This window comes from Sorex araneus, chromosome 4, assembly GCF_027595985.1.
Source record: "Sorex araneus isolate mSorAra2 chromosome 4, mSorAra2.pri, whole genome shotgun sequence".
In the NCBI taxonomy this organism is placed as follows: Eukaryota; Metazoa; Chordata; class Mammalia; order Eulipotyphla; family Soricidae; genus Sorex; species Sorex araneus.
The window spans coordinates 212,496,837-212,520,463 of NC_073305.1; the positions used below are offsets into that span (position 1 = coordinate 212,496,837).

At 51.4% G+C, this 23,627-nt stretch overlaps 1 protein-coding gene across 1 annotated transcript in view; it reads right to left on the reverse strand.

Annotated features, from left to right (window-relative positions):
• Positions 1-21,008, reverse strand: part of LOC101554456 (acyl-coenzyme A synthetase ACSM2B, mitochondrial) — a 31,302-nt gene extending 10,294 nt beyond the window's left edge. The window contains exons 1-8 of the mRNA XM_004604298.2: positions 20,933-21,008; positions 17,901-18,083; positions 12,693-12,903; positions 11,536-11,743; positions 7,353-7,496; positions 4,549-4,705; positions 1,515-1,594; positions 1,179-1,302 (exon numbers count right to left, since the gene is read on the reverse strand). Coding sequence (XP_004604355.1) covers positions 1,179-1,302; positions 1,515-1,594; positions 4,549-4,705; positions 7,353-7,496; positions 11,536-11,743; positions 12,693-12,903; positions 17,901-18,071 — 1,095 coding nt within the window. The 5' untranslated portion in view covers positions 18,072-18,083; positions 20,933-21,008. The remainder of the gene's footprint in view (positions 1-1,178; positions 1,303-1,514; positions 1,595-4,548; positions 4,706-7,352; positions 7,497-11,535; positions 11,744-12,692; positions 12,904-17,900; positions 18,084-20,932) is intronic.
• Positions 21,009-23,627: the final 2,619 nt, after the last annotated feature.

The following is a 23,627-nucleotide window of genomic DNA, read 5'->3' on the forward strand; positions in this document are numbered from 1 at the left end:
TTTCTTTCTTTCTTTCTTTCTTTCTTCATCAAACCCAACAATGCTCAGAGGTTACTCCTGGATCTGCGCTCAGGAATTGCTCCTGGTGGTGCTTGGGGGACCATATGGGATGCCGGGGATTGAATCTGGGTCAGCTACATGCAAGGCAAACACCCTAGCTGCTGTACTATCGCTCCGGCCCACCAAAATTCTTTAACAGAGGAAGAGATTAAGAGGAAGGGACAAAAGGGGCATGAGATGACATCACTTGCCCCTATAGAGCTGGCGCTTCTTGATCCTGTTTAGCCTCCAGAGACCCTGCTGTCCCAAGGAGCGTTCCCTAAATGACATCCTCCACGTGGCAGCAGGACTTGGCCCCGACCCCATTGTCCTCATCCCCATCTGCAAAGCTCTTTCAGTGCCAGCGCTGGCAGGAGCCCTCTGCAGGATTGCTGCCTGGGGGGCCCCGTTAGCTGTAGACGTGTGTAGCACGCATGAATGGAGAGCACATAATGAAGAGTACAGAGTCCTCAGCCAGAGGCACCGTGGAAAGGAATCCTCCCTCCCTAAGTGCCATGTCACAGAGCAGTGGGAATCCACCTTTCGGACCCGGAGCCCCAGAACGCCAGGCAGATCGTCCCAGCCGGTGAGGTGGGGCCTCAGCAGGTCCCCCTCATCCCTCTCTTCCATCCCAGCAACGCAGGACAGCGCCCGTCATGTTCCACACACCCAGGGCTGAAGACAACGGTGCCAGTGGACTCCCCTGGACTCCACACCGGAAACGGCGGCCACTCACCTGCCATGTCACACTACGTCATAAATGTGATTTGTCTCTGTTCCACTGTCTCAGGGAAGCAAGAGCCTTGCTTCTTCTGTTCTCTGCCGGCTTTCCAATACTTAGCCCCTCTGCCATCCTGGTGTTCCTCAGTCAAGAGTCACTGGATACACAAGACTTTTTTTTTTTTTTTTTCATAATCAGGGAGTTGGGTTTTGTTTTGTTTTGTTTGGGGGCCACACAGGTTCAGGCTGGTGTGTACTACTGGCTTAGGAGTCACTTCTGGCAGGGCTTGGGGGACTATATGGGGTGCTACGGGACTGAACCTGGCTCAGTCCTGTGCAAGAAAAGTGCCTGACCCTCTGTACGATCTCTCCAGCCCACATAGAGGCCTTTCAATCTCATAGTTCGCCAAGGCAGATACCGTTTCTGTCTGGCCGTAGAATTCCCGGATGTCCAGTCCCGTCTGGGCCTGCCAGCTCTCCAGAGTTTCTGGAAGAAGGGCCTCTCCTCCGCTGAAGCAGTGCTGTAGATGGGGGAACTTGTGACTGCAAAAATAAAGAAATAGATAAAGAGATCGGAGTATTCCCCCCTGAGTCTCCCAGGGACCAAGCCCTGCCCCATGCTATACTGGATTCTGGGGTTGGCTTCATGGGGTGACTCGTGCTCCAGGTCAGACAGATGAGCACCTGGCAGTGTGTGGGGAAGGAGGATAGACCAACGGATCCAGAGGTTCCTACGGGTACCCAAAGCTCCTCACCTGGAAAGATCCTGCTGTAGCAGTGTCCGGTAAACTATGGGGGCACCGACCAAGTGGCTGATGGGGTAGCTGGACAGCACCTGGATGGGGTGAGAGGGGACACTGGTGTGTTGGGGGGGAGCGGGGAGGCTCTTCACCAGCACGGGCTCTGGGTTCGCAGAGGCCTGGAGGAATTCTCAGCTGCATGGATGGTCTCGGTCAGGCCTAATGCAGGTCTCCTGCCCCTTTTACACTGAAAGTGACGAGTGATTACCCACTGCCAGAGGGAAAAAGAGACCTAGGATGAATGGTTAAATACTTGTTCAGTCCTGACTCAGGGTTCCAATCAGTGACTTACTCTCAAAATCATGCCTGGAGGGCCAGGGCGAGAGTACAGGGTAAGCATTTGCCTGGCGTGCAGATGATTCCGGTTTGAATTCCTGGCACCACATTTGGTCCTCTGAGCACCACTTGAGTATAGAGCCAGAAAAGCACTGAGTACCTTTGTTTGTGGCCTAAAATATGCAACATCCTGCTTCCCCCAGCCCCCTGGAAAAAAAATTGCCTACTAAATTTCCAGTCACTAAAGGAAGAAGATCAGCTACTGTCGCTGTTAGCTGTTTAGTCTTGGTTAAGTCATTGGAGCTCTTGAACTTCTGGCACCAGACTCATAGTGAGTTATTCATCGTGAGTTATAATGAGTTATTCCAGCCCTATTATTTTTTGGAAGAAATTTTTGGCTCACAATTCGGGGCATCCAAGTGCTTTGAAATGTTACAAGAACCTGTAGATGGATGGATCAGAAGTGCTATTGGACAAAATGACACTCCGTGCCAGGCCCTGGGTGGTCTCACGGCTGCTTTCTCACTCTCCACTGTACCTGTGAGAATACTTTCAACCTATGTCATCTTGTTAAGGAACTCTCTCCAGGTCACACAGCCAGAAAGTTGTGGAACTGTAATTGGAAGCCTTAACTGTATATTGGAAATATTATACATTCGTTTTTTAATCATCAATCCATTTAGGAGTTTGCTTTTTTTTGTTTGTTTGTTTATGCCTTGAGTGTGCGGGACCCAGGGCCGAGATCTCCAAGGCTGCTCGGATCGGGACTGAGCCTCTTCCACCAAGATACCCCGTTTTCCAGTAGCTAGGCAGTCACACCCAGAAACTGTCCCGGCACCAGGTAATCCCATCAGTGGCCAACATCCAGAGACTATAAAACCAAACTCCCCGGGGGCTGGAGCAATAGCACAGCGGGTAGGGCGTTTGCCTTGCACGCGGCCAACCCGGGTTCAAATCCCAGCATCCCATATGGTCCCTTGAGCACCACCAGTAGTAATTCCTGAGTGCAGAGCCAGGAGTAACCCCTGTGCATCGCCAGGTGTGACCCAAAAAGCAAAAGCAAAAAAAAAAACCAAACTCCCAGAAGCGCACAGCCACTCATCTGATAGCCTAGTTCTACCTCTTGGAGAACGTGGCAAGCTACTGAGAGTATCTCGCCCGCACGGCAGAGCCTGGCAAGCTACCCGTGGCATATTCGATATGCCAAAAACAGTAACAACAAGTCTCACAATGGAGATGTTACTGGTGCCTGCTCAAGCAAATTGAAGAGCAATGGGATGACAGTGACACAGTGATACAGTGATAACCATCGCAAAGAACTCACTTCGATTCCATGCAGCTTTGTGAACAATATTCACAGAGAAAATGTTGCCTTGGAGAAGTCAGACACAGAGATATCTATTGTATGATCCCCTTGACATCAAGCTTGAGAAGAGGCAAAAGTTAATACGTGGGGATAGAGGTCAGAAGAATGATTGATTCTGGGGTGTGGCCCTTTGGCATGAGGGAGTCTGAAGTGACTGAAATATTTCTTATTCTCCACAAGTCAGTAGTTTTGTAGGTGTCTGTCATTCTCCATTCCCAGTCTCTATGTTGGAGTCCCCCAGTGGGATGCATTTGGACGATGCAGGGTGTGGTTCCAAGGGTGGGCTCCCATTATGGGATTGAAGCCCTTCCAAGGAAAGGAATGAATCTGCAACTCCCTCTCTCCTCCCAGGTGAGGATTTGAAGCGAGCGAAGCCCCTGATAAGCCAGGAAGAGAGAGTTCTTACAGGAACCCAGCCCTGCCCTCACCTTGATCTGACTTTACCCTCCAGAATGATGCCAAATAAATGGCTGTTTTAGTCACCTAGTCTCTGGTGTTCTGGACTTGTGTTTGTGCATGCGTGTGTGTGTGTGTGTGTGTGTGTGTGTGTGTGTGTGTGTGTGTGTATTTTTGGTTTTGTTTTGGCTTGGGGGCTACCCAATGGCTATGCTCAAATAACCATGTGGTAAAAAAAAAAATAACCATGTGGTACCAGGGCTCAAACTGGGATCAGTCATAGGAAAGGCACGTGCCTTAACACTTGTATTATCTCTCTGGCACTCTTGATCTTTGTTACAGCTGACTCAACTGGCTAGTATTCTCTAATATAGGTAAATCAAGCTGTGATTTTTTTTCTTTTTGGATCACATCCAGTGATGCACAGGGGCTACTCCTGGCTCTGCACTCAGGAATTACTTCTGGCGGTGCTTGGGGAACCATATGAGATGTTGGGAATTGAACCTGGGTTGGCCACATGCAAGGCAAATGCCCTACCAGCTGTGCTATCGCTCCAGCCCCTCAAGCTGTGCTTTTAAGTCGATTGTGCTCGATGCAAAAGTACACAATAGCACCGGTGACTTCCTACCCCTCCCTTTTCATCTGCTTTATCACACTCTGATACTTGGTACCAGGGAAAGATTGAACTGAATACGGAGACGTGAATGAGTGCATGAGCCCATGAATATGTCTGTTATCTGCCTATTTTTTTTTAAATCTAAGGAAAGGTCTGTCTGCTTCTCTGGATCATGAGTTCAACAAAGGCACGACCCTTTCCATCTCTCTACGGAGCCCTGTCCATCCTTGTGCATATGGTAAGGCATAGTGAAAATTAAATGAATTGAGAGCGTGATCTCTCAGAGGGCACAAAACCTTGGGTTAGCCGCCTGACTCAGATAGCCATCTTCTCACCTTGAGAATAACCAGTGGGTCAAACTTTGGCATGAGATGGACAAACGTGCATGCTCCTGCTGCCCAGGGTTCCAAAAATGAGGCCAAGATGTTCAGTATCCAGCCTGTGTCCGATACGGTCCATATGATGTCAGAGGCTTTCGGGCTTATCCATATGCTGAGAACATAGAGAAAACACAAGTACATCAACATGTGCGCGCGTGCGTGCACGTGTGTGTGTGTGTGTGTGTGTGTGTGTGTGTGTGTGTGTGTGTTTGTGCATGAGGCAAGTTATCTGTGTGCACAGTATGTTTTTGTACCTGATTGTGCGTTTGCATGTAGGTGTGTGAGCCTAAGCAGCCAAAGGGATGAAGAATCCTCCCACCCTCTCGGTCAGTATCAAGAGGGAGAGACTATTCAGGTGGGACCAAAGCCCCCAGCACGTAACAGATTACAGAGTCTACTTCTCATAATAGAATTTGGTGCAATTGTAGTAGCACCACGGGCAGGGCGTTTGCTTTGCATGCAGCCGGCCTGGGTTCGATCCCTGGCATCCCAGCTGGTACCCTGAGCTTGTCAGGAGTGATTCCTGAGTGCAGATCCAGGAGTAAGGCCTGAACACTGCGAGTTGCGGCCCCAGAACAAAACAGAAAAAGAATTCGGTGCAACTTTGGGCATGTAGCAACTGCCACAGGAAAAGTATACCAACAAGTGGAGATTTGTTTGAACCCCTGGTCAAGTTCAAGACATTGGCTTCTCTTTCCTTGAAGCTTCAGGAATTGCCCAATCACGTCTGACGTCTAGAGGGGTTGGAATGTGTTTCCTTTCCCACTCCAGGCCGCGTAAAGAGGAATCACGTCTTATGGGAGCAACACAGATTGAGGATTGATTTAAGAGTTTTCTTTGATGAGAAGTCACCTCATTTCCCTACTTAGTAAAAACTATTATGAGTGATCACTGTAGCACTGTCATCCCGTTGCTCGTCGATTTGCTCGAGCAGGCACCAGTAACGTCTCCATTGTGAGACTTGTTGTTATTGTTTTTGGCATATCAAATACGCCACGGGGAGCTTGCCAGGCTCTGCCGTGCGGGCGGGATACTCTCGGTAGCTTGCCGGGCTCTCTGAGAGGGGCTGAGGCAACGCCCTACCCGCTGTGCTATAGCTCCATCCCATTATAAGTGATAATCAGTAAAAAGCCAAAATTTTTACTCAGAAGGGATATGAGGCCATAGCTTAGAAGGATTAACTTGGCAGGAGGTGGATAGGAGTTCAATATTTTCATTACATTTAAGTGATTCATTATCTTATCTTTCAGAAACAGAATTTTAACAATATTTGTTTAACATTAATTTCTTTCTTTTTGGATTGTTTGGGCCATCACAGGCAGTGCTGAGAATTTACTGCTGGCTCTGGGCTCAGGAATCACTCCTGGCAGAGTCCATGTAGTGCTGGGGACTGAACCCAGATTAGTTTACCATGAAATGACTTATATTCATCAATATAGTTTTCTGCTACCACAGGCTTGCACTGTAGCACTGTCATCCCGTTGTTCATCAGTTTGCTCGAACAGGCACCAGTAACATCTCCAGTGTGAGACTTGTTGTTACTGTTTTTGGCATATCAAATATGCCACGGGGAGCTTACCAGGGTCTGTTGTGCGGGCGGGATACTCTTGGTAGCTTGCTGGCTCTCTGAGAGGAATAGAGGAATCGAACCCGGGTCGACTGCATGCAAGGCAAACACCCTATCCACTGTGCTATCACTCCAACCCTATAAGCCACAGGCTTATAGGCAGTAAATGTTTGAGGCTTTCTACATTGAAATCTTTTATTTCAAGTGAATACCAAATTATCAATTATTAAAATACTTTCCCAGTTACAATAATGACCTTGACATGGCAAACAGGATCTTCTGATAAAACAGACCCAGAAATTTCTTGCCCTCACAACCTAGCATTCTGGGCACATAAGTTTCTGATTCAGCCAATGGGGTTTGTACCAGGTGGAAGGAAATTCTGATCGATGAGCTCTGAAGTCCAGAAATGCTGAGCTCTCAGTTCGTCAAATAGATTCCATTACAGCTTCCACGTCAGAGTACAAGATTGGGGCTGGAGTGATAGCACAGCAGGGAGGGCGTTTGCCTTGCATGCAGCTGACCCGGGTTTGATGCCCAGCATCCCATATAGTCCCTCGAGCACCATCAGGAGTAATTCCTGAGTGCAGAGCCAGGAGTACACCCTGTGCATCGCCAGGTGTGACCCAAAAAAGAAACAACAACAACAACAAAACAAAGAATACAATATATTTTTTTATGTTTTGTTTTGGGGTCACACCCAATGATGCACAGGGCTTCCTCCTGGCTCTGCTCCCAGGGATCACTCCTGTTGGGGCTCAGGGAACCACAGGGGGTGCCAGGGATCAAATCCTAGGTCAGCTGCGTGCCAGGCAAGCATCCTACCCACTGTACTATCTCTCCAATCCCAGCGTAAAGTAATATGCTGCTGACAAAAATACCCACTGGGGATGTGAATAGCATCGAAGAAAAAAAAAATAGCACCCAGAGGACAAGCCCTAGGTCAGTCTAGGGGAAATTCATATAAACCTTGGACCGATCCCCCTCCTGGACACATGGCTTAGAACATGCAGGTTGAGACCCCACGTCTGACCGAGCCATGAAGGCTACTGGATACCCAGCAGGTGAGGCCACCCCCTCCCTCCTCCCTGGAGCTACCTCAGATGGAATCCCTGTCCAGCCGAACGGGAGGGAGCTCGGGTCCCCAGCTCAGGTCCTTCCCCTCTCTGGAGAGGGAACGGGCAATTCTTACCCAGCATCCATCTGGGCCTTCAGGCCCAGGCTGGCGTGGGAGTGTTCCGCCATCTTCGGGAGGCCGCTGGTGCCACTGGTGAAATAGATGGCTGCTGGCTCTTGGCTTGCAGTCTCCACACAGCGGTGAGTGGTAGAGGCCCCTCTGCCAGAGACACAGAATGTCACCTCCTAGAATCTGCCCCCGACACCGCTTGGGCCGGTGGCTCTTCTCCTCCTGCCTCCCCGCACCTCCCCTGCCGGCCTGTCAGCCCTCTCACACCAGAAAGGAGGCCGAGGAGTGAAGACAATCCCACACAGTTTCAGTCAGCCTAGTTGGCTAGACGTGGGCTTGAGGCGCCTGCTGACCCACGTCACCCTGGACCGTGTCTCTCACTCCTCTGCGTCTTAGATTCCGTATCTCTGGCCTAGGATCGGTCAGCTGGGAAGCTCAACTCAGGGGTCAGGGGCACGTGACTTGTATGTGCAAGGACCCTAGTTCAATCCCTGGTACCGTGTGGCCCCCGGATAGCACCAGGTGTAGGTGTAGGTCTGGAAGCCCCTACTCATGGCTGTGATGGCCCGGGGGCTCCCCAAGCACCTCTGGGACCAAGTATCAAACTGTCCGGTCCAGTTCACTGAGTATCTCTGGAGGCAGCCTTTGGCTCCTGGGAGCCCCCTCCCTCCAGAAAGCTTGGTAGTACTTCTGGGAATATATCCCACGGGTGCAAAAAAAGCACAGTAGAAATGACACCTGCACCTGTATGTTCATCGCAGTACTGTTCACAATAGCCAGAGTCTGGAAACAACCCGAGTGCCCGAGAATAGACGGCTGGTTAAAGAAAATTTGGTCCATCTACACAATGGAATACTATGCAGCTGTGAGGAAAGATGAAGTCATAAAATTTGCTTAGAAGTGGATGGTCATGGAGAGTATCATGCTGAGTGAAATGAGTCAGAAAGAGAGGAACAGACATAGGATGACTGAACTCATTTGTGGAATATAAAATAACATACTAGGAGGTATGTTATGACAAACTGACACCCAAGGACAGTAGACACAGGGCCAGGAATATTGCTCCATGGTTGGGAGCCTCTCTCATGAGCTGGAGGAGAAGGCAGCTGGGATAGAGAAGGGATCACTAAGTCAATGATGGTTGGAGGGATCGCTCAGGATGGGAGATGTGTGCTGAAAGTAGATAAAGGACCAAACGTGATGGCCTCTCAGTTATCTGTATTGCAAACCATAATGCCCCAAAGTAGAGAGAGAGTAGGGGGGGAATTATCTGCCATAGAGACAGGGGGAATGTTGGGATGGGCGGAGGGATGCTGGGGATTTTGATGGTGGAAAATGTGTACTTGTGGAGAGATGGGTGTTTGATCATTGTATGTCTGAAACTCAAACATGAAAGCTTAGTAACTGTATTTCATGGTGATTAAAAAAAAAACACCAGAAAGCTCGGTTATAATGGTCTTATCCAGTGACTGGCAAATTTAATTACGACACAAAGAGAAGGAGCAAGAAGGCAATGAGTGGTGAGGCGATGTTCTGGGGAGTCCTGGCCTGATACCAACTGAACAGGAAGTGCTCCCTCACTCTGCGTTCTCCCAGTCCAACCTCTGATGTGCTCCTGACTTCTCTGGGCTTCCCTACCACTCTTTGCGTGTCTGAGAAGAAAGACCCCTGCATTCTCGGGGTCTTTCTTCGATCTGCCTTCCACCTCACGTCATTAGAAGAAGGTTTTGTGCTCCCTGCGCTCTCTGAGGGTTGGCGGGGGTGGGGTGGGGGTGTCTTCATCCCTAGCGTGGAGATCTCAGATCCCAGGGGGGCGGTTCTTCTTCCTGCCAGTCCTGCTAGCGATCACTGGAAGCGCTGCGGAGTCTTTTGGCTCAGAGGAACTAGCACCCACCAAAGGGGTGTGGGGGGGCCTCAGGAGCTGAGCCCATCGGCCATCCCCTAGGCTCACGACGTCACCTCTGATTCCAGCCATAGTGGCAATGACCATCTCCAAGTGGATTTCAACCCACCTGGTGCTGACAATACATTGCTTTGAGAATGCGCCAGGGTGTGACCCCCAGGATGTCTCTTTTTTTTTTTTTTTTTGCGTCACACCTAGCAATGCACAGGGGTCACTCCTGGCTCATGCACTCAGAAATCACCCCTGGCGGTGCTCAGGGGACCATATGGGATGCTGGGATTTGAACCCGGGTCGGCCGCGTGCAAGGCAAACGCCCTACCTGCTGTGCTATCACTCCAGCCCCTAGGATGTCTCTTTTTTTATTTGTGTGTGTGTGTGCTTTTTGGATCACACCAGACAATGCTCAGGGGTTCCTCCTGGCTCTGCACTCAGGAATTACTCCTGGCAGTGCTCAGGGGACCCTATGGGATGCTGGGAATCGAACCTGGGTTGGCCGCATGCAAGGCAAATGCACTCTCCACCGTGCTATTGCTCCAGCCCCAGGATATCTCTCTTGCCACAGGGACATGGCGCTCAGAGGCCGCCCTGCAGGCCTGCTTGCTTAGCCCAGAAACATGCCTCCTGATTGTCCCCTCCCCAAGTGGCCAGTGGCAGGTCCAGAGAGGGAGAGCAAGGCTCCCTTCAGTGGAAACATCTGAGCATCCCTGCTGAGTGGGAGGATCCACCTGGCCTTCTGGCCCTGCCTGCCCATACAGGTGAATGCCTGTGTTCCCCACCTGGCCCTGAGAATTTTGTGGGCGCCAGCAGTCGAGTCTGAGGTTCCCAATGATCTGCACGCTGACCTGAGCCGTTATTTTACACGCAGGTGCTGCTGCTTCCGATCTGTCTCTCTAGCTGCCTGGGACCCTGAGATGGGCTTCCGGGGAAACAGGCCGGCATTGGTCCAGTTCCTCCCATCTAGGTCGCTGGGTTGGAGCTGCTTGCCCAAACCCGAGAGTCAGCAACACTCCAAGCAGGAGACCCACACTACAACTTTAAAATGGGCCCATCAAGGAGGCAGGCTGCAGGTGGGAGGGATCGGGGGACACCGGCCGAGGGGAGGGGACATTGTTTGCCCCCCCTCCCCGGAACAGTTTCAAGGGAACGTGAGCTGTCTGCCCCTGCATCTCCCACATACTCCAAATGCTTTGTTGTTCTGTTGAGATGCTTACAAATACTGAAAACCGCCCAGCCACCGCGGGGAGGGCAGGGCTGGGCTGAGTGTTAAGGCGCAGATGGCTGCGGCCGGTCCACTCCTGCTTTCCCAAGGGTCTGGGGCGGAAGAAGGGCAGCTGGCCAGGGCCTGGGCGCTGCCTCCTCCCCCGCCCCCCCCCTGCTCAGACTGTCCCTCCGGAAGCCCGCTCGTGGCCCTACCTCCCGCCCACCCGGCCCCGCTTCCTCTCCCACATCCCGAGCTCCCGCATCTCTTGGTCCATGGCCCATTGCTTCTTCCCTTCTGGCTCTATGCAAGGCACAAGTGGAAGGGGCTGGGCTGGGGCTGCGGGCTGTGGAGAGGAGGTTCGGGGCCAAGGGAGGGGACATTGGGGCTGGCGTTGGTGCTGGAACATTGTAGGCCTAAAACTCAACTAGGAAAAACTGTAAATGATGGTGCCTTATTTTTTTTTTAAATCTGAGGCATTCTACAAGTTCTTTGGAGTATTATTATTATTATTTTATTATTATTATTATTATTATTATTATTTTGCCTTTTGGGGGTCACACCTGGCCATGCTCAGGGGTTCCTCCTGGCTCTGTACTTCAGTACTTACTCCTGGCGGTGCTCGGGGGACCATATGGGATGGTGGGAATCGCACCCGGGCTGACTGCGTGGAAGACAAACACCCTCCCCGCTGTGCTATCGCTCCAGCCCTTCTTTGGACGATTCTTTTTTTTTTTTTGGGGGGGTCACACCCAGCGATCCTCAGGGGTTACTCCTGGTTCTGCACTCAGGAATTACCCCTGGCGGTGCTCAGGGGACCCTATGGAATGCTGGGAATCGAACCCGGGTCGGCCACATGCAAGGCAAACGCCCTCCCCGCTGTGCTATCGCTCTGGCCCTTCTTTGGATGATTCTGACAGACAAACCCACTTAGCCCTGGCAGTGAGTCACTAACAATCTCCTTGTTCGAGCTGACCAAGCATCTCCTCCGTCACCCCGTCTTCACCTGGCCTTTCTCAGGAAAGCTCCTGCTGGTCAGGAGGGCTCCCCTGCGGCCGGGGCTCAGGGCCGGCAGGGCAGGTGCTCACCGAAGCAGGGTCTTGAAGTCCAGCCAGCCGTCCCGCTTCTCCTCCGACACCAGCAGCTTCGTGCTTAGGGCGGGGCACTCAGGAGCCACCGTGTCCACCGCCTGGGCCACTTCATCCCCGGCCACGATGGCCCTGGCCTTGGACGCCTGCAGCCGGTACAGAATGTCCTTGGCTCTCATCTGGACGGTCCCCGGCATGAAGACGAGGCCTGGAGAAGCCAAATGGTTCGAAATGAGCCAGAAGAGGAGGCTTTGTCCAGTGGAAACGGCCGGCGGGGGGCTCAGAGTCGGGGTCTGCCAGGAGGAGTATCGGGGGCAGGGGGTCCAAGAATGCAGACCCCTGAATTGTCAGAGCTGTGGGGGGGGACCTACAGGGACGAGGGCTGCCTGATACCACATCACCGACCAATTCATTAATTCAATTCCCAGACGAAAGGTCTGTGGGTCTTGGCTGCAGCCGGACTCTCTGACAGCAATGAACACACAGAGGCCATGACCTTGGCCTTGCAAACCAGGGTGCTCTGTCCAGTGCTGGCTGGGCCCCCTGGACGTCCTGCAGCTAAGGAGCAACCTAAAACTTTCTCGGGTTTTTTTGCTCCCTCTTTTTTTTTTTTTTTTGCTTTTTTTTGGAGGGTCACACCCAGTGATGCACAGGGGTTACTCCTGGCTCTGCACTCAGGAATTACTCCTGGTGATGCTCAGGGGACCACATGGGATGCTGGGAATCGAGCCCGGGGCGGCCGAGTGCAAGGCAAACGCCCTCCCTGCCATGCTATCGCTCCAGCCCCCTTTGCTCCCTCTCTTCGGGAGACTCCTGTGGTTGCCTTTCGGCCTCCTGGAGAGTCACTGAGCTTTTGGGGGAGGCTGATTCCGAGACTCTCCTGGGACAGCGCATCCCTGCCTGGCTCCCCGTCTCCCCGACGTGGGGTCCACGGCCCTCCTTCCCTTCCCCGAGCTCTCCCGACGCTCCTTTCTCTCCTGGCCTGCTCGCCCTTCCCACGGGCGGAGACCCGAGTCCCCGAGGCGCGTCTGCCTTTCTCGGGGTTGGCTGTCTCTGGGCTAGCACGCGTGAGGCACGCAGCACGGACCCTGCGCTTGCCGGGAGCTGCGAGTTGGGAGGTCGCTCACCTCTGCCCTTCCCGTCCCCCCGTCACCCACCTGCTCGCATGCAGCCCAGAGTCACCAGCCACCACTCGGGCACCCGGGGGAGCACCACGGCCACCCGGTCCCCTCGCTGCAGGCCACACGGGCCCGTGAGGACATTCGCCACCTGCTGGCCGACCTCACTCAGCTGGCTGAAGTTCCACTTCACTTCCTGCCCCTCGCCGTTCACCCACCACAGGGCAGGGTGGGGTCCTCGCTTGCCAGCCTGCAACCAAAGAGGGGTACTGAGCAGGGTGCCCCTGCCCACCGGGGCAAAGCCACCTCCACGGGTAGAAGCATGCGGAGCCCGGGACTCTTCTAGGGTTGTACAAGGGAATATTCAGAGTACTGTCACTGTAGCACGGTCATCCCGTTGCTCATCGATTTGCTCGAGCGGGCACCAGTAACGTCTCCATGGTGAGACTTGTTACTGTTTTTGGCATATCGAATACGCCACGGGGAGCTTGCCAGGCTCTGCCGTGCAGGCGAGAAACTCTTGGTAGCTTGACCTCTGAGAGGGACGGAGGAATCGAACCCGGGTCGGCTGCATGCAAGGCAAATGCCTTATCCACTGTGCTATCGCTCCAGCCCATATTCAGAACACAAAAGAGTATTTTTTTTTTGGTTTTTGGGCCACACCCGGCATTGCACAGGGGTTACTCCTGGCTCATGCACTCAGGAATTACTCCTGGCGGTGCTCAGGGGACCCTGTGGGATGCTGGGAATCGAACCCGGGTTGGCCATGTGCAAGGCAAACGCCCTACCCGCTGTGCTATTGCTCCAGCTCCAAAAGAGCATTTTTTTTTGTTTTGTTTTTTGGGTCACACCCAGCGATACTCAGGGGTTACTCCTGGCTTTGCACTCAGGAATTACTCCTGGCGGTGCTCGGGACCCTATGGGATGCTGGGGATTGAACCCAGGTCAGTCGCGTGCAAGGCAAACACCCTCCCCACTGTGTTATCGCTCTGGCCCCCCAAAAGAGTATTTTTAAAAATTTATTTACATGGGGCTGGAGTGATAGCACAGTGGGGAGGGCGTTTGCCTTGCACGCGACTGACCTGGGTTCAATCCCCAGCATCCCATAGGGTCCCCGAGCACTGCCAGGGGTAATTCCTGAGTGCAGAGCCAGGAGTAACCCCTGTGCATCACTGGGTGTGACCCAAAAAGCAAAAAATAAAATAAAATAAAATTAAATTAAAATTTATTTCCGTAAGTTCTGCCACCATTTCCTATTTAGAAGTCAGATTTGAGAAATCATTCCACCCTATTTTTTTTAAGAGCCAAAATTCTTATTTATTTCTTGCATTTGAAATATTCCTCGATGCCATCCTTGGCCAGGGATTCTTTGCCATAATCCTTAACCACAACACAACTGCAGCCTATCACTTTATGGGGTTTCCCTCCTGTGTCGATTTTACAGAGGCTGACCCATCCCTATGTTTTTTTTTAAATTTTTTTAAATTTTTTTTATTTTTTAAATTTTTTATTGAGTCACCATGTGGAAAGTTACAAAGTTTTCAGGTTTAAATCTCAGTTATACAATGCTCGAATACCCATCCCTTCACCAGTGCTCATATTCCACCACCAAGAATCCCAGTATAGCTCCACCCCGCCCCCTCACACCCCTAACCCCCCCACGCCCCTAGCTCCCCCACCCTAAGCCCCCCCCCCCCGCCTGTGTAACTAATAAATTTCACTTTACTTTCACTTTGATTGCATACAATATTTCAACAAAACTCACTATTATTGTTTGGAGAGTCTCTCCCCTAAAGTCAGACCTGCTGAAAAGGAAGCATTAGATAATTTGTTTTCCATTGCTGAGGATGAAGAGGTATGAGGTCGAGTGACCACACTTAGCGGCCTCTCAGTTTTGGGTTTCTGTAATTTAGTATTTTAGTAACTAAGTCCAGAGAGATATCTGCCAGAAGTTGCATCGTTGCCAACTTGTACTTCTCAGTTACATTATATTCCACATATGAGTGCAATCTTTCTATGTCTGTCTCTTTCTTTCTGACTCATTTCACTCAACATGATACTTTCCATGTTGATCCATTTATATGCAAATTTCATGACTTCATGTTTTCTGACAGCTACATAGTATTCCATTGTGTAGATGTACCAGAGTTTCTTTAACCAGTCATCTGATTTGGGGCACTCTGGTTTTTTCCAGATTCTGGCTATTGTAAACAGTGCTGCAATGAACATAGAAATACATATGCCATCTCTACTATACCGTTTTGCCTCTCCGGGATATATTCCCAGGAGTGGTATTGCTGGGTCAAATGGAAGCTCAATTTCTAATTTTTTGAGAATCGTCCATATTGTTTTCCAAAAAGGCTGAACCAGTCGGCATTCCCACCAGCAGTGAAGAAGAGTCCCTTTCTCCCCGCATCCAAGCCAACACCGGTTGCTTTTGTTTTGGGGGATGTGGGCCAGTCTCTGTGGTGTGAGATGATATCTCATGGTTGTTTTGATCTGCATTTCCCTGATGATTAGTGATGTGGAACAGTTTCTCATGTGCCTCTGAACCATTCGGATTTCTTCTTTAGGAAAGTTTCTGTTCACTTCATCACCCCATTTTTTGATTGGGTTGGCAGTTTTCTTCTTGTGGAGTTCAACCAGTGCATTGTATATCCTTGTTATCAACCCTTTATTGGATGGGTACTGCATAAATATCCTTTCCCATTCTGTAGATTGTCTTTGTACTTTGGTCACTGTTTCTCTTGAGGTGCAGAAGCTTCTTAGTTTGAGATAGTCCCATTTATTTATCTCTGTTTTCACTTGCTTAGCCAGTGGTATGTCAGCTTTGAAGATACCTTTGGCTTCAATGTACTTGGAATAGCGATTAGGCAAGAAAAAGATATTAAGGGCATTCAGGTAGGAAAGGAAGAAATCAAGCTCTCACTATTCGCTGATGATATGATATTATACTTAGAAAACCCTAAAACCTCTACCAAGAAACTCCTAGAAACAATAGACTCATATAGTAAAGTTGCAGGCTATAAAATCAATACCCAAAAGTCCATGGCTTTCTTATATGCAAATAGTGAGAGAGAAGAAAGCGACATGATAAAAGCTATCCCGTTCACAATTGTGCCTCAAAAAATCAAATACCTCGGAATCAGCTTAACTAAGGAGGTAAAGGACTTGTATAATGAAAACTACAAAACGCTACTTCAGGAAATAAAAGAAGACATGAGGAAATGGAAAAATATCCCCTGCTCATGGATTGGAAGAATTAATATTGTCAAAATGGCAATTCTCCCCAAAGCATTGTACAAATTCAATGCGATCCCTTTAGGGATACCCTTGTCATTCTTCAAAGAAATGGAGCAAGCGCTCCTGAAATTCATATGGAACAATAAGCCCCCACGAATAGCTAAAGCAGTTCTTGGGAAAAAGAAAATGGGAGGAATCAACCTCCCCAACTTCCAACTCTACTACAAAGCGGTAGTCATTAAAACAGCTTGGTACTGGAACAAAGGCAGAGCCGCAGACCAATGGAACAGGGTTGAGTACTCTGACACATCCCCCAAATATATGACCATCTAATCTTTGATAAGGGAGCAAAAAAGGCGAAGTGGAGCAAGGAAAGCATGTTTAACAAATTGTGCTGGCAAAACTGGACAGCTACATGCAAAAAAATGGGCTTAGACCTCCACCTGTCACCATGTACAAAAGTCAGATCAAAATGGATTAAGGACCTCAACATCAGACCAGAATCCCTAAGGTACATTGACGACAAGGTCGGCAAAACCCTCCACGACATTGAAGCCAAAGGTATCTTCAAAGCTGACACGCCACTGGCCAAGCAAGTGAAAACAGAGATAAATAAATGGGACTATCTCAAACTAAGAAGCTTCTGCACCTCAAGAGAAACAATGACCAAAGTACAAAGACAATCTACAGAATGGTAAAGGATATTTACGCAGTACCCATCCGATAAAGGGTTGATAACAAGGATATACAATGCACTGGTTGAACTCCACAAGAAGAAAACTGCCAACCCAATCAAAAAATGGGGTGATGAAATGAACAGAAGCTTTCCTAAAGAAGAAATCCGAATGGCTCAGAGGCACATGAGAAAATGTTCCACATCACTAATCATCAGGGAAATGCAGATCAAAACAACCATGAGATATCATCTCACACCACAGAGACTGGCCCACATCCCCCAAAACAAAAGCAACCGGTGTTGGCTTGGATGCGGGGAGAAAGGGACTCTTCTTCACTGCTGGTGGGAATGCCGACTGGTTCAGCCCTTTTTTTTTTTTTTTTTAGCTTTTTGGGTCACACCCGGCAATGCACAGGGGTTACTCCTGGCTCATGCACTCAGGAACTACTCCTGGCGGTGCTGGGGAGACCATATGGGATGCCGGGGATCGAACCCAGGTAGGCCGCGTGCAAGGCAGACACCCTACCTGCTGTGCTATCGCTCCGCCCCCATCCCTATGTTTTAAATATAATAGTGACCCCATTATGTATCAGCATGGATAAGAGGTTTCTGTCAAGAGGTAGGTTTGCTTTCAGAGACAGAGGCAGTTTGCTGGAGACCTACTGCAGAGCTTAAGGCGGGGGGTGGGGTTGGGAGGGTGGAGGGGAAGGCACCACCAGGAGTGATTCCCTGAGCACAGAGCCAGGAGCACTGATGGGTGTGTCCCCAATGCCCCAAATTGGTGAGAAGAACAACATAAGGACATGCAACTTTTTGAGAAGACTGACTGTGGTCAGTGCTGAGTTTGTCTCTTTGTTGGGGGTGGGGAGGGGGCGGTGGTGGGAGGTTGGGCTACCACACCAGGTGCTACGCAGGGTTTACTCCTGGCTAGGTGCTCAGGGATCACTACTCAGTGTTGCTCAGCTGACCCCATGTGGTACAGGGGACGGAACTGGGGTTGGCCGCATGCGGGGCCAATACTTATCGCTTCACTCTGTCTTATCACTGATGACTCGACGATTCCACTCAAGCACAGGCCCTTGGTGGCCCTAGTCCGTTTGTCCTTGTTTCACCCTGGGAGGTCACCATAGCGCAGGTGTGGCCCGGAAAGAGCCCGGGAGGTCCCTGGCCTCCCGCCCGCCCTGTGTCAGCCGAGCCCATGTTCTCGGGCTCCTGCTCCCTGCATGGTGCTCACGGCCTCCCGTAGCCGGGCACCTCCTGATGATGGGGTGAGTGGGTGGCTCCCTGACCGCAGCCTGCCGGCCCCCCGCCTCTCCCCGACCCCTTACCTTCTCCATGCCAGCCCAGTGATCCATCACGTCACGCACAAAGTTGAACTTGTCAGGGACTTCCTGGCGGCCCCACTGCAGAGATGCCCATCGCCGGCCGTAAAGGTGGACAGCGCGCCTCCGGGGCCCCCACAGGGCACACACCTCCCGCAGTTGCCACGGCCAGCGCATGGCCAGACAGACCTGTGAGGAGAGAGCCGGGAGGCTGGAGGCCTCAGGAAATCCCCGGGCTGTGACAACCAGCTGGAGCGATAGCACAGCAGGTAGGGCGTTTGCCTTGCATGCGGCCGACCCGGGTTCGGTTCCTCCGCCCCTCTCGGAGAGCCCAGCAAGCTACCGAGAGTATCCCGCCCGCACGGCAGAGCCTGGCAAGCTACCCACAGTGTATTAGATATGCCAAACACAGTAACAAGTCTCACAATGGAGACGTTACTGGTGCCCGCTCAAGCAAAATCGAGGAACAACAGGAGGACAGGGCTACAGTGACGATGAGCGTGTTGGCGTTCTGCATCCATTTCTGTTTCCTTCCTTTTCCCAAACACAGCACCCCTTCTAGATGGTCTCTCCCCAGAACTTCTGGCAGCTTGGGAACATCTAATTCCCTCTTGTAGGATAACATAGCCTCAGGTAGTTTAGGTTTATTGGGTTACTCCTGTCACAGTGCTCCCATTCCTCTGTGTTTATTTGTAACTTCTTTCTTCGTGTTCTGTTGACTTGCAAATACTGTTTTTCTCTTCTCCTTGAGTCCTTTGCATAGTTTATTCAGAGCAATATCCTTTTTGTATAGACACAGGAAGACTTAGCAAACACTATGCTTTTGTAACCTGGGAGTCATTTGACTCTCCATGATATTTTACTCCTGGGCATCTGTTCTCTCGACCTAAGCCTCAGCTGCCCTTACTTCCTAGCACCCCCAAAGGCAGGGTCCCGACGAGGGACGAGACGGACCCAGGGCAAGTGGTGAGTTGTGTGCTACCCTGGCATTGAGATGGGCCTGGCCAAAGTGCCTAGTGCTTAACTATAAGTTAAGAGCTTGATCATGGACAAATGTTGTCATGATCCAAACAGTGATAACTAGATTTGGACCCTGCTAGGGTGAGAAATGATTAATCTGGCCTGAGTGCTGTGGTCTGAGTCTGTGGCAAGATGTTGCCAGGAGAACTGCCTTGTAAGCCTCAATGTATCTCTTGCTATGTCCATACAAAAATAACTAGTATTCAGATGTGAATAAGTGTTTGGACTAAGGAAAGGAGAAAAACCTTCAGAGTCAGGAAGGGCTTTGGAATGCCCTGCCTTCAGGAGGGCTTTCTTATGTTGGTTTTGCTACCTGGCTGGGTGTAGCTTAGAGGGCAAGGTGGGAGAGACAAGTAGGGGGAGAGACTAGAGACTTGAGAGAGGTTGCAGTAGATCCAGAGAGAGGATGGAGCTGGGAATGCGGGAGATGAGAAAGATGGAAGATTGAATAAACGGTAACTAATCAGCAACCAGCTTGGTCCTCGTTCTTCCCTCGCCGGTCCTTGGCCAACAGCTGTCCTGATCCAGCCCACACACAGTGACTCCAGAGCACCGAACTCGGGTGGTGAGACAGAGCCACTCGGAGAGCCCGAGAACACACACCCATCGGCGTGCTTCAGTTTTTTACACCCTATAATACACCCCCTTCGGCTCAAAACATCGTGATAGAATGGACTGAATGGCTATTGCTAACTCAACCTTCTTCACCCCTCCCCTAGACGTCCCTGTTCATTTTCCTGCTGGTGACAGTGGGTTGTCACCTCCCTGGACTTGGGCTTGCTTGTGTGGGCAATGCTTCCATCAGGGAGGTGTGGCTAGGTGTGCTAGGTGATTGGCCAGAAACTTTTACCTTTTTGTATTAGTTTGTTTTTGCTCTGGGTCACACCCGGTGGTGCACAGGGGTTACTCCCGGCTCTGCACTCAGAAATCACCCCTGGGTGGGTTGCGTGCAAGGTAAGTGTGCCCTACCCACTACACTATGTCTCCATCCCAGAAACTCTTGCCTTTTTGACCCTGAGGGGGGGGTCCACCTTCTGCCCAGCCAGGTGGATCATGATAACACACGTGAAGTTGACTCGAACCCAACACAGACCCATGGAGACAAAAATTGCATGACTAGAAGGGACGCTTATAACTAAAGTCAAGGTGGGGCTGGAGTGATAGCTCAGTGGGGAGGGCGTTGGCCTTGCACGTGGCTGACCCGGGTTCGAATCCCAGCATCCCATATGGTCCCCTGAGCACCGCCAAGAGTGATTCCTGAGTGTATGAGCCAGGAGTAACCCCTGTGCATCACCGGGTGTGACCCCAAAAAAAAATTTTAACTAATGTCAAAGCAAAGCCCAGGAGCTTCTATCTTCCTCAACCAGAACTTGCTGAGGCATCCAAAATCCTCAGTACCTAGTGCATAGACTCTGAGGAAGCACCGCAGAAGTCCTAACTCTGGTCATTGCTGTTTTCAGCCGTGCATCGGCTCCTGGGAAAGTAGTTACCAGGTTGTGTAAGAGGATGTCCCCAGGAGCACTTTCGTGAGAATGCAGAATGTCAGTCCATTGACCTCTGATTCAAGGAAATCAAGTCAGTCATGCAGCCCTGGCTGGATGCCCCCACCGCAGTAACCAGAATGCTCTAGGTCTTTGACACTTGCCAGACAATTCCTTGCCAGCTCTCGGGCAGGAATGCCAGCCCTTTGCACCTGGGCGGGCCACTCTCTCTCCAGCCTGACTCTCTTATACCACTTCCCCGTCAGAGGGAAGCTTCCTTCCCAGCCTGCCCCTGCCTGGCGTCTGCCCTTGCCCACCCTGCTTCCAGCCACTCCCCGATGCTAAGCAAGCAGCCAGCTTCCTCCTGGCAGCCCCGCAGACACCCTCCCCCCCTCACCCCTTGGTCCTAGGCATTGCGAAAATCTTTTTTCTGGGGGATTTTACTTCCCCTCCCCTTCCCGGCTCTGACTTCTTAGAGATCGGCCAGCGGCACCACGAGGCATGGTTCCCTGGATTCACTCCTCACGCCGTGCTCACCTGCCGAGTCTTTTCCTCGAACCTCTGAGGACCTCTTGGCTTACGCTCCTCCCGAGAAGACTGTCTTCAATCCTGGATCCTTCCGGAATGAACAAAGGAAGAAGACACCGCGAGAAGCCCTCTGCCCTTTCAGAAGATCCTGGCTTATCATTAACAGTGAGCCACTCCAAAGTTTTCTTCCCGGGGGGTGCGGCCCGTCCCCATTGCTGTGCTTATTATGAACCACAGAGCCCCGGGCCCCAGGGGACCAGCTGGAGCCGTTCTTGGAGTCCAAGGAGTGAAAAGGCCATTTAGGCGTTTAGTCGACCATAAGTTCTTACTCCAAGCAGGGCACTTGGGATGGTCTTGAACCCTCCTTTTGAACCCTTGTCTTTCTCCTCACCTGCTTTTCCTCTTTTTTTTTTTTTTTTTTGCATTTTGGGTCATACCCGGCGTTGCACAGGGGTTACTCTTGGCTCATGCACTCAGGAATTACTCCTGGCGGTGCTCAGGGGACCATATGGGATGCTGGGAATCGAACACGGGTTGGCTGCGTGCAAGGCCAACGCCCTACCCACTGTGCTATTGCTCCAGCCCCTGCTTTTCCTCTTACTCTCTTTTGATGATTGCTCCCCAGCTCCTTTATCCTCGTCCATGCCACAGCTGACCCCGTCCAGTGTCACGGCTGGGTCCCCAAGTGCTGCCTGCAATGGTCCCCAAGCCAGCCCCCGCCCCAGCCACGTGTCTCCAGCCTAAGTCTCTCTCTGGAGTCCTCACCTGCTGGGACGTAGCCTTTGGGTGTCTATTTCGGGCCACTCCTATCCCTCTTCACCTATGGATCAACATTTGTCTCCATAATCCACAGACCAGCAGTGTAGACCAGTGGTTTTCCGTGTCGAGACACCTGCACACGGGCAGTTGAAGACCCCGGGCCGAATTTGGAACACATCCTACATGCTATTATCCCAAGTGGAGGCCTGGTAATCTTCCTTCTCTGCCTGTCACCCCACCCACATGCCGTCTGGGACACGTTCGTGAACCGCAATCAGATGCTTCTTCCGGGTCCTCTATTGTCCTGTGTTTCACGTCTTGGAAGTGAGGCGTAGGGTCAGCGCCACCTCAAACCGCATCCAGAATGTGAGTGGCTCTCTGACACCGTCCTCTCCCAAGAAGGCAGCTATCGTGGTCTCTCACGGGGCTTCCCTGATCTTGGTCTCAACCACCCCCTGCCCCCCCACACGTGGTCTAGTCTCAACATAGCAGCCTGGTCCCACCACAGGGCCCTTTGCTCCTGCTCTGTCCTCTACCTAAAGAGCTTTGTGCCCCTTTAACACTCAAGCCACGAGCTTCCTTAAAATATTATCACCCAACTGGCTCAAGAAACTTTGGTCCACCCACACAATGGAATACTATGCAGCTGTGAGGAAAGATGAAGTCATGAAATTTGCTTAGAAATAGATAGTCATGGGGAGTATCATGCTAAGTGAAATGAGTCAGAAAGAGAGGGACAGACATAGAAGGACTGAACTCATTTGTGGAATATAAAATAACATTCCAGGAGACCGACACCCAAGGACAGTAGACACAAGGGCCAGGGAGATTGCTCCATGGTTGGCAGCCTGCCTTGTGAGCTGGGGGAGAAGGCAGCTGGGATAGAGAAGGGATCACTAAGTCAATGATGGTTGGAGGGATCACTCGGGATGGGAGATGTGTGCTGAAAGTAGATAAAGGACCAAACGTGATGGCCTCTCAGCATCTGTATTGCAAACCATAATGCCCCAAAGTAGAGAGAGAGTATGGGGGAAACTGTCTGCCATGGAGGCAGGGGGAGGGCTGAAAAGGGGAGGGATACTGGGGACATTGGTGGTGGAGAATGGGCACCGGTGGAGGAATGGGTGTTCGATCTCATACAGAGATCGAACTCAGGCATGAGTTGAAACTCAGGCATGAAAGCTTTGTAACTGTATGTCACCGTGATTCAATAAAAAAAAAAAACCCAGTTATCACCTTCTGGGGCCAAGGGATGGCTCCTGGTGGGGTGCAGACCTTGCATAGCAAGGAGCCCCGTTGATCCCAAGCCCGCATGGCCCCTGGGCACTGCCAGGGGTGGCCCCAGGAAACCCTAGAGTCCCCGTCCCCACACCGTGCTGAGCCCAGGCGTGGAACCAGCCGGCCCAGTTTTGGCTAAACACTGCCAGAAGCAGCTCCTCGCCACACCGGGGAATCAGGTATTTCGAAGTTAGCTTCTAGGGGATTCCTTTCTCACACGCTCGATGTGACCCAACAGCCTCCCCGCATGTTCCTGTATTTCTTCTCTGCGACACAGAGAGCGGGACGCCAGTCCCCGGACAGAGCCGAGACGAGGATCTCACAAGGTGGACGAGAATCTCACGGACGACAGCCAAGGGGCTTCAAGGCTCTCTCCGGGGCTTGGGGAAGCGGGAAGGGAGGCCGCGCTCCCGGAGGACGCGGGTAGGAAGAAGCGAGGACTTGGTCTTCTGGGTGAGGGGGCGTGCGCCCGAGGACCTCAGACTCTCTCAGAATTTACACTTTTTTGTTTTGTGTTGAAGAGAATCTCATTTTTCTGAACAAATGTCTTCTGGTTCTTCAGTTCTAGCAGTTCACGTTTTCGTCGGTTTAGTGGTAACTGCATGCTAGAAGGGATGAGCGGCCTGGGGTGGCTCAGAACGCCTGTCTGGCTACCCTCTGGGAGCAG